The sequence below is a fragment of the Leucopleurus acutus genome (assembly GCF_964270905.1).
Source record: "Leucopleurus acutus genome assembly, chromosome: 3".
Taxonomy (NCBI): Eukaryota; Metazoa; Chordata; class Mammalia; order Artiodactyla; family Delphinidae; genus Leucopleurus; species Leucopleurus acutus.
The window spans coordinates 109497254-109512902 of NC_139145.1; the positions used below are offsets into that span (position 1 = coordinate 109497254).

Consider the following 15649-nt stretch of genomic DNA (forward strand, 5'->3'; position numbering starts at 1 on the left):
ACAGATGGAAGAGTGTACTTATTTAGATTAAAATAAACCAGAAGTACACAAAGACTATAGAATACTAAGTTATTGCCTGGTAATGGCTGCTGCATCTGTGTCTCAGAGGTTTCCACTCCTTCTGTTTAGCCCTCTGATTTCTCTTTTTGGTTAATTCATTCATATTGCTCAATGCTAGAAAATAATATCCTAGAAAATTTGCCACTTTGTTTGCTAGAGCATATGTTTGCTTAGACTTTTTCCTTCGGTACATAAAAATGAAGAGTATCATAGTATTCTGCTTCCCAGAAGTACCTTTTAAGTTTTTATTATGTGATTTTTGTTTCTGTCTTGATGTTTAAGTGATCCCATGTCAGCATTTTAAATTTCAGGGCACTTACTGACACTACCAATAATATCTTCATGAAGGGAAAGGTATAGAGTGTTCTCATAGCAAATCTTGGAAACTGTTCTGTTGGCATTGTTGTTTGTGTGCTAAAAACAAGCTGAAATAAGAAAAATTAGAGAACACAGGGGATAATGCGTTCTTCTCTACCTGCCAACCCTTCATCGTCCTGTTTAGGGATATGAACATCAGGGAATTCTCAGGTTTGGCTAAGACTATACTTAAAGTAATTGAAGATCCAGTTGTTATTTTACTTTTCCTATTCCCTCAGTACTGTCCTCAGTCACATTCACTTTGAAGGCCACTCAGCGAGGTGGTTGAAGTGGAGGAGAGCATTCATGTGGACCTTAAAGTGAAATTCCTCCCCCTCGTTCCTGAGCCAGCTATTAGAAGTAATGCACCTGGGGCTTCCCTGGTGGCGCAGTGGTGGAGAATCCTCCTGCCAATGCAGGGGACACAGGTTCGGGCCTTGGTCCAGGAAGATCCCACATGCCGCGGAGCAACTAAGCCCGTGCGCCACAACTACTGAGCCTGCGCTTTAGAGTCCGTGAGCCACAACTACTGAGCTCACACGCCTAGAGCCCGTGCTCCACAACAGGAGAAGCCACCGCAGTGAGAAGCCCACACACCGCAAGAAAGAGTAGCCCCCACTCACCACAGCTAGAGAAAGCCCGTGCACAACAACGAAGACCCAACACAGCCGAAAATAAAATAATGAAGTTTAAAAAAAAAAAAAAAGTAATGCACCTCTCCTAACATCTGCCTTGAAGGTTTTTTTTAATTGATAAACTTTTTAAAATTTTTCAACATGCTAATTTATCCCCCCTCTCTCACTCCTCCCCCCCTCTCTTTTCTTGGTGGAGCAGGTGATTGCCCTCTTCCCATCCACCTAAGAGCTATTGCTGTTGACATTGGCCACCTATAGGAACTTAAGCAAGTCCAGTCTCTGGCCCACAGCCTCCCTCTTTCCTCTCCCCTTTATGGCGCACCCACTGCTCCTGTGCTTGTGCATCAAGAATTTTTTTTTTTCCTTTTTGGTATCACCTCAGGCTTCTTTAAAAATATATAGATTAGCAAAGTGACCTTATTTTTATTATTTCTAATGTATCTTTATTGAGGTTAATGTTCCTACTCATGTAATGTCATCATTTTCTCTTTTAATTCCTCTTGTTTCTTCCCCATCTTCTATCTTTTCTTTGAGGTTTCTGTTTTTCTCCTTCCTTCCTTCCATCTTTCCCTCCTTCCTTCCTTCCATCTTTTTATTGAATCTATTCAAATTACCAGGTTTTTTACAGACAATGGCTCCTTTAATTCTTGCCCTAGCCATATAAAGTAACCAGGAAAAAGACAAGAAAAATCTAAATTTCAGAGCACAAGAATTAAAATCCATACCTCAGACCATGAAACTTTATTTATGAGGGTTCTGGACCACCACTACCTTAATATATACTATTACATGAAACTTAATATACAGATTGAAGTCTTTAAACAAAATAGCCACAGTTCAGTTCATTCCTGAATATAAATACTGGAGGATATGAAGAAACTCTAGCCACAGCAAGTACCAAAAAGGGGGAGAAGAGTACAATATACTGAAAGCTCTTCAGAAATAGGGGGAAATTCAGAGGAAGCTGTTATGCCGGGACTCGTGGAACAACTAACAGGTTACACCCATGATGGTGTGTGAATTCCTTCTGTTGCACACTATTTAGTGAATGAGGTGTTTCACTTTGATTGGAAATTTTCCCAGGTGCAAAGAGTCATAAAGAGATTATAGTTTTTATGCTTACTTGCTTGTGTTCTTGTCCCATCTTTTTTTCAAAGAAGACAGTTGGGTTAATTGAACACATGTCAAAGGCTGACCAGCATTCAGAACAGTGGAGGGCAATTTAGGAGCCCTCTTATCTGGAGCTTCAGAACTAAGTATTGATTAGTTAATAAAAACTGATTAAAAGAAAAAAGCATTTAAATTCTTTTTCATGTTTCTTAGATGAATCACACCCATGAAGCGTTATTGATTTCAGTTTTTATTTTATTTGTTGCTTAAACATACTGGCAAAGTTATTCAAGCATAGAACCCTAGGTATTAATTACTTCCCCAATAATATCAATTGTTTTCAGTAATTTGCCTTTTCGAGGTTTTTCAAAGCTATTTCATGTTTTCATAGGCAAAAAAAACCCTCTCCTTTCCCAGTCACATTTAGCAATTATGTTTAATCAAATTACATAATTAAAATAACGAGCACAACTTGAAAAAAAACAGGTTGAGGATCCAACACAACTGACTCACGGTTAGTGTGCGTTTCAGCTGGCAACAAGGAGAATAGGCCTGGCAGAGACCAGCCAAAGTGCCAGGATGTGCAGAGCAGTGCATGTGTTTAACAGTGGGGATGAAGTGTTAGTGAATCAGGTCATTGGTGATATGGAGGTTGTTTAAGGGAAATTCTGTTATAACTAGGCCAGTCATATCAAAACCATGAACTTATGCACTGTTGGTCTGAGTTACTCCTTTCATCCTGACACACCCCAGAGGTCTTCCTCCTTAGACACGTTCATGATGCTTCCCACCACCCAGGTCTCCACAGAAGATGTTAAAGATGCAATCGATAAAAATACTTTATGTTAATAAGATAATGTGAATTACAGGGGAGTCTAATTCCCTGTAATTTTTTAACTAGAAACTTTTGGTGATAGTGTTCCTGTTTCTTTTTAACCCCTTAAGTGACATCTGAACAATCCAAATATCTAGAACTGCCTCAAAGGCTCAAGTTATTTCTCATATCACTCAAAAGAGATGATTGCCTGTTCTTTTTGCCTGAAGCTTATTTGTATTGCCAGCTCCCAACTGACAGCCCTCCTGGAGGGATTGTCCTTACTGTGACCTGTGAAAGCATACTTAAATGAGGTGGATTATGAAAAATATTATGGAGAAAAAAAAATCTCATTTACAAATTTAAAAGTTTAAATTCCATCAGTATAAAATGGTTATCTGGAATTTTCAAATATACATATACATGTATACATATGTGTGTGTGTATATATATATACATTTTTTTTTCATACTTCCAGACCTGGAGCTAATTGAATGCATGTCTTTTTGCATCTCCACTCCACCAGAGGTAGAATGTTAGTACATAAAATAAAATCTCTATTAAGATGAAAGTGTCATGAATAATGATGATTTACAGTTTCAAGGGTGCTCTAATTCTCTCTAATTACACATGTCCTTTATAATAACCACACAAAAAATAATGTTTCTAATTCAACATAAGGACAGTTCTGATACTCGAGTGAAATACTCATAAAAGATGGTTGTAGTTTGGCCATTGTTTCCTTAAGAAATGTGCTTTTCTTTTAGTTTAAGCATGATTGCGTTCATAGCTAATACACAGTTACAGCAAATTCCTCAAGTTATGTTTTAACAATTCTAATGATGGACATATATCAACATCATCCTGTCTCATAGGTTCTTTCATTACTTAATCTTGATAGTTTTAATATTTATATGATAATCCATAACCCTCATCATTAGGAAAAGAAAAATTAGTAATTTAAAAATCTCTCTTCGGGGCTTCCCTGGTGGCGCAGTGGTTGAGAGTCCGCCTGCCGATGCAGGGGACATGGGTTCGTGCCCCGGTCCGGGAAGATCCCACATGCCACGGAGCGGCTGGGCCCGTGAGCCATGGCCACTGAGCCTGCCCGTCTGGAGCCTGTGTTCCGCAATGGGAGAGGCCACAACAGTGAGAGGCCCGCATACCGCAAAAAAAAAAAAAAAAAAAAAAAAAAAAAAATCTCTCTTCACCAGCACTTAGTGGTCAATTTACATAAAATTTGTGCAAATTATTAAAACACTGGTATGCATAATGATTGTTATAGGGTATCATTATTTAAGTACTATTTATTTACATAGTACTTTAATGTAATATGCTGTCTAATCTTCAAATCTGCATTTTTTCCATAGCAACTCACAGACTACTGATTGGTGCCCCAATAATCATGAAGTAAACAACCACTAAGTGTTTGATTTTAATATGATTTTCCTAATAATAAGTTATGAATCAGGCATTTATTTCTCTTATTGATTGATCTTATTAAATTAATTAAACAAGGAGACCATTAGTCTGATTTGCCTTTTTTATTGAAGTATAGTTGGTTTACAATATTACATTAGTTTCAGGTATACAGAATAGTGATTCAGTATTTTTACAGTTTATACTCCATTAAAAGTTATTACAAAATAATGGCTATAATTCCCTGTGTTATACAATAGATCCTTGTAGCTTATCTATTTTACACATAATAGTTTGTATCTCTTATTCCCATATCTCTAACATGTCCCCCCTTCCTTCTCTCTCCCCACCGGTAACCACTAGTTTGTTTTCTATATCTGTGAGTCTGTTTCTCTTTTGCTATGTATGTTTATTTGTTTTATTTTTTAGATTCCACATATAAGTTAAAACATACAGTATTTGTCTTTCTCTGTCTGACTTAGTTCATCAAGCATAACATTCTTTACGTCTGTCCATGTTACTGCAAATGGCGGAATTTCATTCTTTTTATGGCTGAGTAATATTCATATATGTATATATCACATCTTCTTTATTTGTTGATGGACACTGGGTTACTTTCATATCTTGGCTATTATAAAAAGTGCTGCTATAAACATTGGGGCGCATGGATCTTTTCAAACTAGTGTTTTCATTTTTTCCAGATAATGCACCCAAGAGTAGAATTGCTGGCTCTATTTTTAGTTTTTTGAGGAACCTCCATACTGTTTTCCATGGTGGCTGCACCAATTTACATTCCCATCAAAAGGGTTCTCTTTTATCCAAATCCTTGGCAGCATTTGTTATCTGTAGACATTTTGATGATAGCCATTCTGACAGGTATGAGATGATATCTCATTGTTGTTTTGATTTGCATTTCTCTAATAATTAGTGATGTTGAGCATCTTTCTATGTGCCTGTTAGCCATTTGCATATCTTCTATGTATTCAGGTTTTCTGCCCATTTTTTGATTGGGTTTTTTGGTGTTTTTGATATTGAGTTGTATGCGCTGTTTATATGTTTTAGACTGAGTTGACTTTAATGCCTTAGCAGCCTACGTAGACAAGCACAGACCTAAGCCTGTAAATTCCTCAAGGTTAAGAACTGGAAACCTAAGGACAACCAATCACAAACAGCCAACTAGGCTTTCCCAAATGATGCAACTCCTTAAGCTATAGCTAATCAGATAATTTCTTTGCTTTGCTCCCCCCTCTTCTCTGTAAGTCTCCCCCAAGCTCCTGTTTGTGGAACACTCTTAACCACTTCTTGTTTGGTGCTACCCCATTCCAATCACTTTTTGATCAAATAAACTCTTAAAGTTTTTAATATGCTTCAGTTTATCTTTTACCAATCTTCAATTGGCAAACGTTTCCTTTTCTTCAAAAAGGAATTCTTCCTCTTCCACTTCCCAACTATTACAACATTTAAAAAACTGAAAGCTTTTTTTTCAGTTTAATAAAATAAGAAGGTAGTTCCTTTTGGCAAGCTGTATTTGTTTACATTTTATGTTCCTATTGTTTTTATGTAGTGATACCAGCTACCAGTCAGACCCACACTGGAATGCATTACTTAGATGGATCACAACTTCCAGGTTGAGGTAGAGAAAAACAATTAGCTATTCATAAAGCTACTTTTAAAGCTAATTGCTTATTTAATACTAGCTTTTGCCTAAAGTACAACTATAAATACTTTTAAGTATGTTGTACAATAAGTATGCTTGAAATGCTTATGGCACTATATTTTATACTGGGGAATGAGTCTCAGAAAATACTTTTGTATGTAATGGTACTCTTACATCAGATGGCCATACTTAAGTCCTTTTCCTTGAGAACAGAGGAGGAAATGAGAGGAACCAATGATCCCTTCCCCCACTTTGAATATCTTTTGCCAGCACTGATTTGAGGATGAACCTCCTTATTTCCTGGCACTGTTACTCATTCCCCACCTTCTGTCTCATTCCTCTTCTCTTATAGAAACTCAGCCTAGAAGGGTTGATGTGTAATCTTTCATTTCACCTTTCCTAGGTTGATTTAGACACATGAATTATGGGAAAGTGCATGATGTTATGTTGTATATGTGTTTGTTTTTCAATTTACATAAGTGGTGTTGTGTATATTTCATTCTGTTTTTTTTCCACATTCTTATGTTTTTAGATGGCTGTGTATGAATCCAGTTCATCACTTCTGACTCTCAGAAAGTATGCTTTTGTGTATGTGTGCAAAAGCACACACAGACATGTGCATGTGCACACATATATTTTATATTTTAAATCTCTATTCCTCTAGGGATAGTCACTTAAGCTGCTCTTCTTTGCTAACATAAAAAATTCTACAATAAATATGTGTGTGCATTTCTCATTGAGCACCTATGCAGAAATTTGCGGGGTGGGGGGAGGAATACCCAGGAATAGGTTAATTTTAATAACAACTCCCGCCCTCAGCAGAGGAATACTTCAGCAATACTTGATATTATCTCATCATTCTGGCTATACGTTGTTCACTATAAATTGCTCTTTTTATTTAATTTGCATTTATTTAATTAATAATGAAAATTTAACTCTCGGCATTTCCTTTTCTCTGAATTGCCCTTTAATATGCTTTGCTCCGTTTTCTGTTGTTTTTTTACATCTCTTTGGAGTATGTGTGTGTGTGTTTGTAATAACCCCTTGTATATTTCACATCAGTAGTTCTCAACTGAACTTGAAGTACCCATATGTCTTGTGGAGGCAGGGACCCCCATAGTCCCATCCAGGAAGTCCACAGGTCAACACTATTTCCATAATAATTATAAGATTTTCTTTGCCATCGTCACTGTGTTGACATTTGTACTGTTGCCACAGAACAATGGTGAGTAAAATTGCTGGAGCCTTAGCACAAATCAAGACAGTAGCATCAAACTGTACTAGTAGTCTTTGTATTCACCCCCATTATGCAGACGCTGGAGGCCAAAAAAAAGAAGAAAACTCCAGCTCACTTAAGAATGTCCTTGATGAAACAGTAACGATCATTAATTTTATTAAATGCCGATGTTGGCCATGTCTTTAATATTCTGTGTGATGACATGGGAATCACACATAAAGCACTTCTGCTGAGTACTGAACTATGAGGATGATCTCGAGGAAAAGCACTTGGGAGATTGTGTGATTCGCAGGCTGAACTACCCCCTCCTTATTTGAACATTATGTTTACTTCAGAGAACAACTGACAAACCATGACTATTCATACCTGGATATTTGGCAGATATTTTCTTGAAAATGAACAAAGTAGTCCTGCCACATTAAGGAAAACAACTGACAGTATTTGTTGCTAGATATAACTTGAAATTTCAAGGGAAAATTAGAATTTTGGAAAAAATGTAACTGCCAGTGTGAGCTTGAGAGCTTCCAGTGTTTTAAGATTTTTTAATGAAATTGGTGGTGATATTAATGAATGTGACTTTTTGATATTATATGTATAATGTGTAATCTTTTAGAGAGTCCACATAGTTCCGTGAGTCTATATTTTCCAAATGACCAATGTGCGATTTTACAAAACCGTGCATGGGTAAAAGACCCATTCAAAGTGCAAGATAAACCAATGGATTTTAACATAACGAATATGAGAAGTTCACCGGTAGATTTCAGATTCCACACTCCAATAATGCTAGATACAGGAGAACTCAAAAGCCTAAAACTTAGTAATTGCTAATAATCCCTGAACCAGTATTCTGTGAATCACTTTTTGGTTGTCATTTTTTATTTGATGAAAACAGTACTGATATTTAATTACAAATACCTACTAAAAGTAGATTCCACCCAAGTTGGGTGCTATTTACTCTCTGGAATTCCAGCTCCTTGAGATATATATTCAGAGCTTGTAAATATTAGAGCAAACAGGAATCTTTTAAAACATCATTTCTGATATGACTTAGAGAGAAACATGTACTCAGATTTTCATTTTTTGATTGTTACATAATTTAAGCTTCAGAAAATTAGTCTACAGCTCATCAGCTAAAATTTCGGCAGAGATAATTTGGCCATCTACAAGATAAAAGATAATGAAAAAGGAATGTTCAGCAGTATCAAGTGTGGAATTTGGCTTCCAAAATGGGAGGAAACATGATTTATAGTGTCCACTGTTTATGTTATATATATTAGAAAGATTTAGACTGTGAAGCGTCTCCGTTTGAAAAAAGAATGCTATACCTACGATAGTGGAAGAATATGGCTCTTTCATAGCAATGTGCTCATTTACCTAACATAGAGATAAAGTCTCTTTCGGAGGTTACCTTTACCAAATCTCACAGTCAAAATTACAAAATCACCCTTAGAGAACTAGTTGAGATAAAAGAGTAGTAAGTAAAATTTACCTTCATGGGGAGTATTCTTTTATTTGTACCTCCAAACAAGAATGAGACATCAAACGTATTCATGTCAGTAATTTTGATGTTTAAGTATTAAAATGAGAAAAGCAAAATCAGATACATGAGTCAACTCACTTCGCACTGTTGAAGAAAAAAGGAACCACAGGCCCAGAATTTAAAAACAAAAATGTTGTTTATAGGTTTGCTTTATAAGAGTGAAACATGGGCATATATGCTCGCCAGTCGGAGGCTGGGGACCATTCACCCCAGTTCTTTAACTCATCCAAATTCCAGATTTTCTTTATACATGAGTAAGACAGAGACTCGTTTTATGAGCACTAGTTGGGGAAGAACCATCAGAGAGGGAAGATGAGACTTAGGGAAACTCAGAATAGAGAGGAAGGTGGACCATGCCATGTCAGCAACCTTTCAGAAGCTTGAAAGGGCACTGGCTACATGCAGGATTCAGGATTGCCCTTAACACATTAACACATTTAAAATCTATAAATCCAGGGAAATAAAACATTGTAGGTCTTTTAATGAGTCACAGTGTTTGTCTGGGGTGGGAACTCTTTAATGATTGCTTTCATAGTTCCAATTTTTGACTTTTTAAATGTATGACCTGTTTTTAATCATATAAAAACAAAAATTCTAGAGGCGCTGGTTTCTTCATGCACATCCTCTGCCATTTCAAATGTTAACTCTTATAGTCCCGTCAGAGAGTGGAAAGTCCTTATCACTTACATGAATCTGAAGATTTTCTGGTTTTCTCAGGAAATGGTCTCTGAATTATTAACAACATTATAGTATAACAGATTTAAATTATTCTGATTTGTAATTGGTGGAGAGGAGAGCTTTATAGCGATTTGTCAAGAACATTGAAACAGTACCTTTCTACTGAGCTTAAGATTTTATAGACATCATAAAGGCATTTTAAAGTGAATAGAACAATTTTTAATGTTTGCCCATATATGGAGAAAGTATTTTTCTTACATGGTAGCATTTAATGAATGATTATGTTGTGTCAAAAGGAAATTTCTATTTAAATATGAGAAAAATGTTGAAAAATTTATTAAGTGACAGTTATGCTGCAGCAAACTATTGTAGGCTGATTTGGAATGGAGAGAAAATATCAGTTAGAACATCTCCATATAATGAAATGAGAAGTATTTGGTGAAAAACCCTCCATGACCAGTGTGTACTTACACAACCCATAGTAGAGACTACAGTGTAAAGATTGAGAAACTGAAGATACTTTTGTACTTGTTTTTTGCCATCATTGTTGTCTTTATCTTTTCTTATTCTAATACTCAAAGTTCTCGAAGAGGTTTGCATGTTTTATTTTAATGGAAATTTCTTGAAGGCTAAAGCAGTTGAGACACATTAACAGTTATATTGACATTAGTTTCATAGTAATGTCATTGAGGTTATTTTGAGAAGACAACATTCTCATTTTTTACTTTGCTAACTCATACTTACATATAATCAACCAAATGCTTTCAGTACTTATATTTTGGGGACACATTGCCCTTTTCAAATCTTGTTCATACATATTGCTTTACTTAAAAAAAAAAAAGTATACCATCAGAGAGAGACATTTTGAAGCTAAGCTTGATATATGCTTGTTTTGTATTATTTAAAATCTTTACTATTAAATAAAAATGTTCCATTTTCAAATTTGATATCATCAGCATCATTATCCTGAAAGCAATGAAATCATAGTTGATTATGCCTTGTCTCCTCAGATAAATTTACAAAGAAAAATGAGAGTTACTGGTGTGATTACTCAAGGAGCCAAGAGGATTGGAAGCCCAGAGTATACAAAATCCTACAAAATTGCCTATAGTAATGATGGAAAGACTTGGGCAATGTACACAGTGAAAGGCACCAATGAGGATATGGTAAGACTTACATGACATTATTAATTTGAAAGTAAACTCCCATAAATGATTGTGGATTACCAAATGATTACTGAATATTCAACAGAAGTCTTATGCTGTTGAAAATAAATTTGATTCTTTTAATTGGACCAGTGGTGTGGAGAGGGTACGGTGTTATCACAAGGTTAGCATAGTCCTGTGTATGAAATTAAGTTTTATTTTAACAACAGTCAGCTTTCAATATTTCATTTTATTGTTTTGACAGATTAGCACTCTCCTTAATCAAAACTATTATTTTTAAAGAAAAAATATAATTTTTAAAGAAAAACACCAAGTTATAGAAAACATAAATATCTTTATATACTTCATATTGGAAGAAAATTTTGTTATTTAGCAGAATAAAATATTTTAGAAGAAATGGATATAATATTCTATGTCTCCTTTGCCTTTTCATATGATATTTCTAATTTTTTAATTAGTTTTACTCCCAATTTTTAATTTAAAAAAATCAGCACTGCAGCTCATTCCATTTAAAACTGAGTCATTAGACTAGACTCTCATATATTTTATGAACGACTTTTTAAGTTACCTTCTTAAATGAATTTAAATAGGTTTTCTGATTACCAGGTTATGTAGAGGGTAAAATGAGAGTGAGATTTAAAGGAATTAAAAATAACACATTTTATCACTTGATTTTTAGAGAGAAATTAGCTTTTCACTGGAGATATATATGAAGAATTAGGAGTCTCTTATCTGGGACAGACTGATAAGGAAGTAATCTTGAGGAATCAGACCCTAAAATGTCATAAATCTGATCACAGTATTAGAGAAACTGAGTGATCAGGAAGCAATAGTGAAGACTGGTTCCTAAAAACAAAATGAAACAAAAAAACTATAATTACTAAGTAGCAAAATGAGCAGACAGACCCCTGTCCCAGATTAAGTTGAAAGATTAAGGACTTATTTAAGGACTGGCCTTAAATTGAAACGACCGTCATAGTAGGGTATAGATTAAGCCATAGGTCACAGTGGTTTACAGCTTTAATGAGGATTCTGTCTATAGGTCTGTTGTCTTTTTTTAGGGAAAAAAGCATTATATTTTATTTATATCAATAGAAGAAAAATAAAATACTAAGGTTGTAGAAAGGTATTAAATACTGAATTTACAGAAAATTATATTTATATTCACTTCTCTTGGCAAGGTGCTTTCTAAATGCACCAGACCCCTAGATTATTTAATCCAATCTTTGAGAGATTACGTTGTGTATGTAGGATATAGGGTCAATATATGAAAATAGTTTTTTTAAAAAAGCTGTTGCAATTAATAATTTTAAACTCTATGTTATCTCTTTTCATAGGTGTTCCGTGGAAATGTTGATAACAACACACCCTATGCTAACTCTTTCACGCCCCCCATAAAAGCTCAGTATGTGAGACTCTATCCCCAAGTTTGTCGAAGACACTGCACTTTGAGAATGGAGCTTCTTGGATGTGAACTGTCAGGTGAGTCTCATATTATGTATTTCTGTACTCTCTTTAAAGGAAAAAAAAGTATATTTGTATGTAGTGTGTTACGAACTTGCAATTTTTCAACACTCGTAGATGTTCATTTCTGCTACAAAATGTCTAGGGCTTGGTTCAATGAGAAAGAGAGAGAGAGGAGGATAAACAAGTTCTAAAACACGCTACAGAATAGAATTAATGTAGAAGGGGCAATGTATTTCTTTGAGTGGTCAAAGAAAGTACAACAAATTTTCATTGGAAACTTTTGTCAAATATAAATGTGCCTTCTTGATTTTAATAGTAACTATGATTTATGTTTTATGACAAAATTTCAGTAAAAACTGGAATCTGCCTGACTTCATAAATTGCAGTTACATTTAGGCTATATGGCATAGAAAAGTAAGCTTTATCTTTGTACATCTACCATAAGAATTTAGTTTTGTCTTTTTTTTTTAGGTTTTATGAAACATGTAAATTTATCATTGCTTCCAAGAGACAATACTTTACAACCAAGATTGCTACTATAAATTCATTCTTAGATCATTCTTATCTAACAACCTGCTTATTGTACGAACAGTCGTTTTCAAACACAAAGATAATCTATCAAGGGACTCAGATTTAAATAATCCTTGTCTTCCAGGAGCATCAGGACTAGACACAAAGATGAAGACTCTATGAGTGGATCTCACAGTCATTCACTTTCAATCTAGCTAGATTCTGAACTAAACAGAAAATCTGTCTAGGCATTTCACTGTGCTATATTTTGGTGGTGGTTCTTATATTTCTATCATCAACATTTACAAACTATCTTTGCCACTTTGGCCTGAGATTTTGTTCAAACCACTGTGTTTTTAAGAAAACTAAAAATTCATGTGTGCCCCACTTTTTAGTGTAACCTCCAAGTACGAGAGACTTTTGTCATACTTACAGAAGTGCCGTTTAGTTAAAAATAGGACACATCACTGAAAAGAGACAACTGAGAGCTTTTTATTCATTTCAAAATGTTGCATATAGCTTAAAATGCACACTTTATCTATTTCCCTTCTTGGGTTTATTTGTGATGTTAAGAAAGGGAATGATTTTCAGGGAAACAGAAGTTACTATTAAAAAACAACCAAACTTTAAATGAACCCATTACATTCAAAGGAGTTAGAGACATTTGGGCAGATGAGTGAATCTATTGATATTTTAAGAATCATATTTTCATATTATATATGGGTGTCTTTTATGAAGCAATCAACATACAGTTTTAGTACCATTAATTATTGTAATGGGGATGTTTTCCTTATTTTGGTAATTTGAACTGGCTTATTGACTACCAGTAAATCTCAGCAGAATTATTGCTGCACGGTGTTTATATTGCATGCCACTATATCACCACAGGCCAGTGTCATCCGTAAGTCATTCATCATAAAGCAATCAAGGGAAGCCACAGCATGATGAAGTTTGCTGTTAAGTCCCATGCTTTTTAGTTGCTACAACATCGCCTTCCCCAATTTTTCAGTCCTTTGATTCATGAGGGCCAGTCTCTCAGACATGGCACAGTTACACCCCTAAGATATGAATATATTTTACTTTCAAGTTTGACAAGAGGTTACACCTGACCCTTTACGGATTTTTATGTTTTCAAAAAGAAGCCGCACCTCGTCTCCCAACCCCACAAAATGATTTTGAAAGTATATGCAGAGAATAATGTCTCTTAATGAATGCTTATGAAAAAATAAATAAATAAAAATTTAAAAAACAGTGGGACTTCCCTGGCGGTCCAGTGGTTAAGACTCTGTGCTCCCAATGCAGGGGGCACGGGTTTGATCCCTGGTCGGGGAACTAAGATCCCACATGCCCTGTGGTGTGGCCAAAAAAATTAATAAAAATTTAAAGCTAGGGCACCACCTCACTTTAGAAATAATCAATTTTGTTGTTAATACCTCATTTTGTTCAGGTGCTCTCCATGTTGGTAAAAGAGTTAATTTATACATATAACATCATATGGATGAGAAGGGAAATTGGTGGTGTGAGGCAAATTGACAGAGAGGTTAGCTGTAACACTTGGAAATAAACATTAGTAGAATGTACCAAACTATTTCCCACAATCCGGTGCAACACTGTAAAGCCCAAGGCTGCCTTATTGTATTCAATAAACTGTTATAAGAGCTCTCAGCCTGCCTAGAAGATAGCAGTTAATCTTTTTCCAGATACTTACAAAGAAAATTCCCCTAAATTCGCAAAAGAAATATGATTTAAGATGTTTAGAATGAAATGGATCATGACCGTAATTAGTAGAAGAATAGTCATTCATTCATTCTTTGAACAAATTATTCAGCACTTCCCTGGGCTGAGTACTAGACAGCAGAGTGGGTAATGAAATGAATTCTATAACTAAGCAGAAATGGTCAAAGTAAAGGTATGCCTTTTCTATCCAATATTTCAAAAACTATGTTACATCTCAAAAAGGAGAAAAGCAACTTTGTGTCTCTTTCCTTTGTGTCTCTTCTGCAAGCCAAGCAATTGTACGAAGATTCCAGTGGCAAGGTGGGGGACTGGTGGTGATAACAGAAGAAAAACTCAGAAATCCATAATACAGACAATGCACGTTACCTTAGAACTGCTTGAAGATAAAGAGCATGCTATTAAGACTTTAGAACTTTCTAAAATCTTTGAGATTTTTGTCATGAAATTTTTCTTTTTCAGAATTTGTATTGAGGATTTAGAACTACTTACATCACGGAACTTGGGGTATAGGTCTCCTATGCCTGCAACTCAACAAAACTTGAGCTAAGACATCCAATTGGCTAACCTTCTATGTCAGTCTCTGTCATGTTTGCATAGGATAGGAATTTCCTAGAAGGTGGAGGTGAAGGCAAATATGGAGGAGCCTCAAGAAGGAAGACTTGATCTAGATTGACTAGGACAGAAAGCGAGGAATTGTAATTAAGAATTATATTTATCAGTGAAAAGTTCTAAACCACCTCTCTTAGAGCCTGGACTGAAAATGGTCTAGTTTCAGAAATTGCAGCCAATCATAGGATATTCTTTACTACTCACTGGCATGCTGATTTGGGGACTTAATACTGTCATCTGTTGGAAAAAGATTTATGGAGATAATAAAAATAGCTAACGTTTACTGAATGCTAGCTATATGCCAACACTGTTTCTAAATACTTTATCAACTAATTTCTTAGAAGACTTTTTAAATATAATTTTGATTATTATCACCATTTTATAGATGAGAAGACTGAGGCACAAAGCAGTTAAAAACGAGTACAAGGCCACGAGTACAAGCTAGTATGTAGGGCATTAGCAGAGTATGAGGAGATGACATTGATCAGAGAAGTCTCCTATTTTATCTTGGCTTTCTTGATGATCAAACTTACCTGTGTGTTCCTTGGCCAAAAGGTAAAATTTTACATATGGAAGACTCAGCCTCTGGCTAATATGATAATAGAATCATACTTTCCATTACAAGCTTTGTGAATGTAATTTTGTCACAATTG

The 15649-nt window shown here is 35.2% G+C and overlaps 1 protein-coding gene across 2 annotated transcripts in view; it reads left to right on the top strand.

Annotated features, from left to right (window-relative positions):
• The window catches only part of EDIL3 (EGF like repeats and discoidin domains 3), a gene marked incomplete at both ends in the record, with an annotated part of 421166 nt that overhangs the window by 283277 nt on the left and 122240 nt on the right, over nucleotides 1-15649 (top strand). For both annotated transcript variants that reach the window (XM_082836360.1, XM_082836361.1), the window contains 2 exons: nucleotides 10518-10673; nucleotides 12011-12155. In XM_082836360.1, the coding sequence (XP_082692486.1) occupies nucleotides 10518-10673; nucleotides 12011-12155 (301 nt within the window). The remainder of the gene's footprint in view (nucleotides 1-10517; nucleotides 10674-12010; nucleotides 12156-15649) is intronic.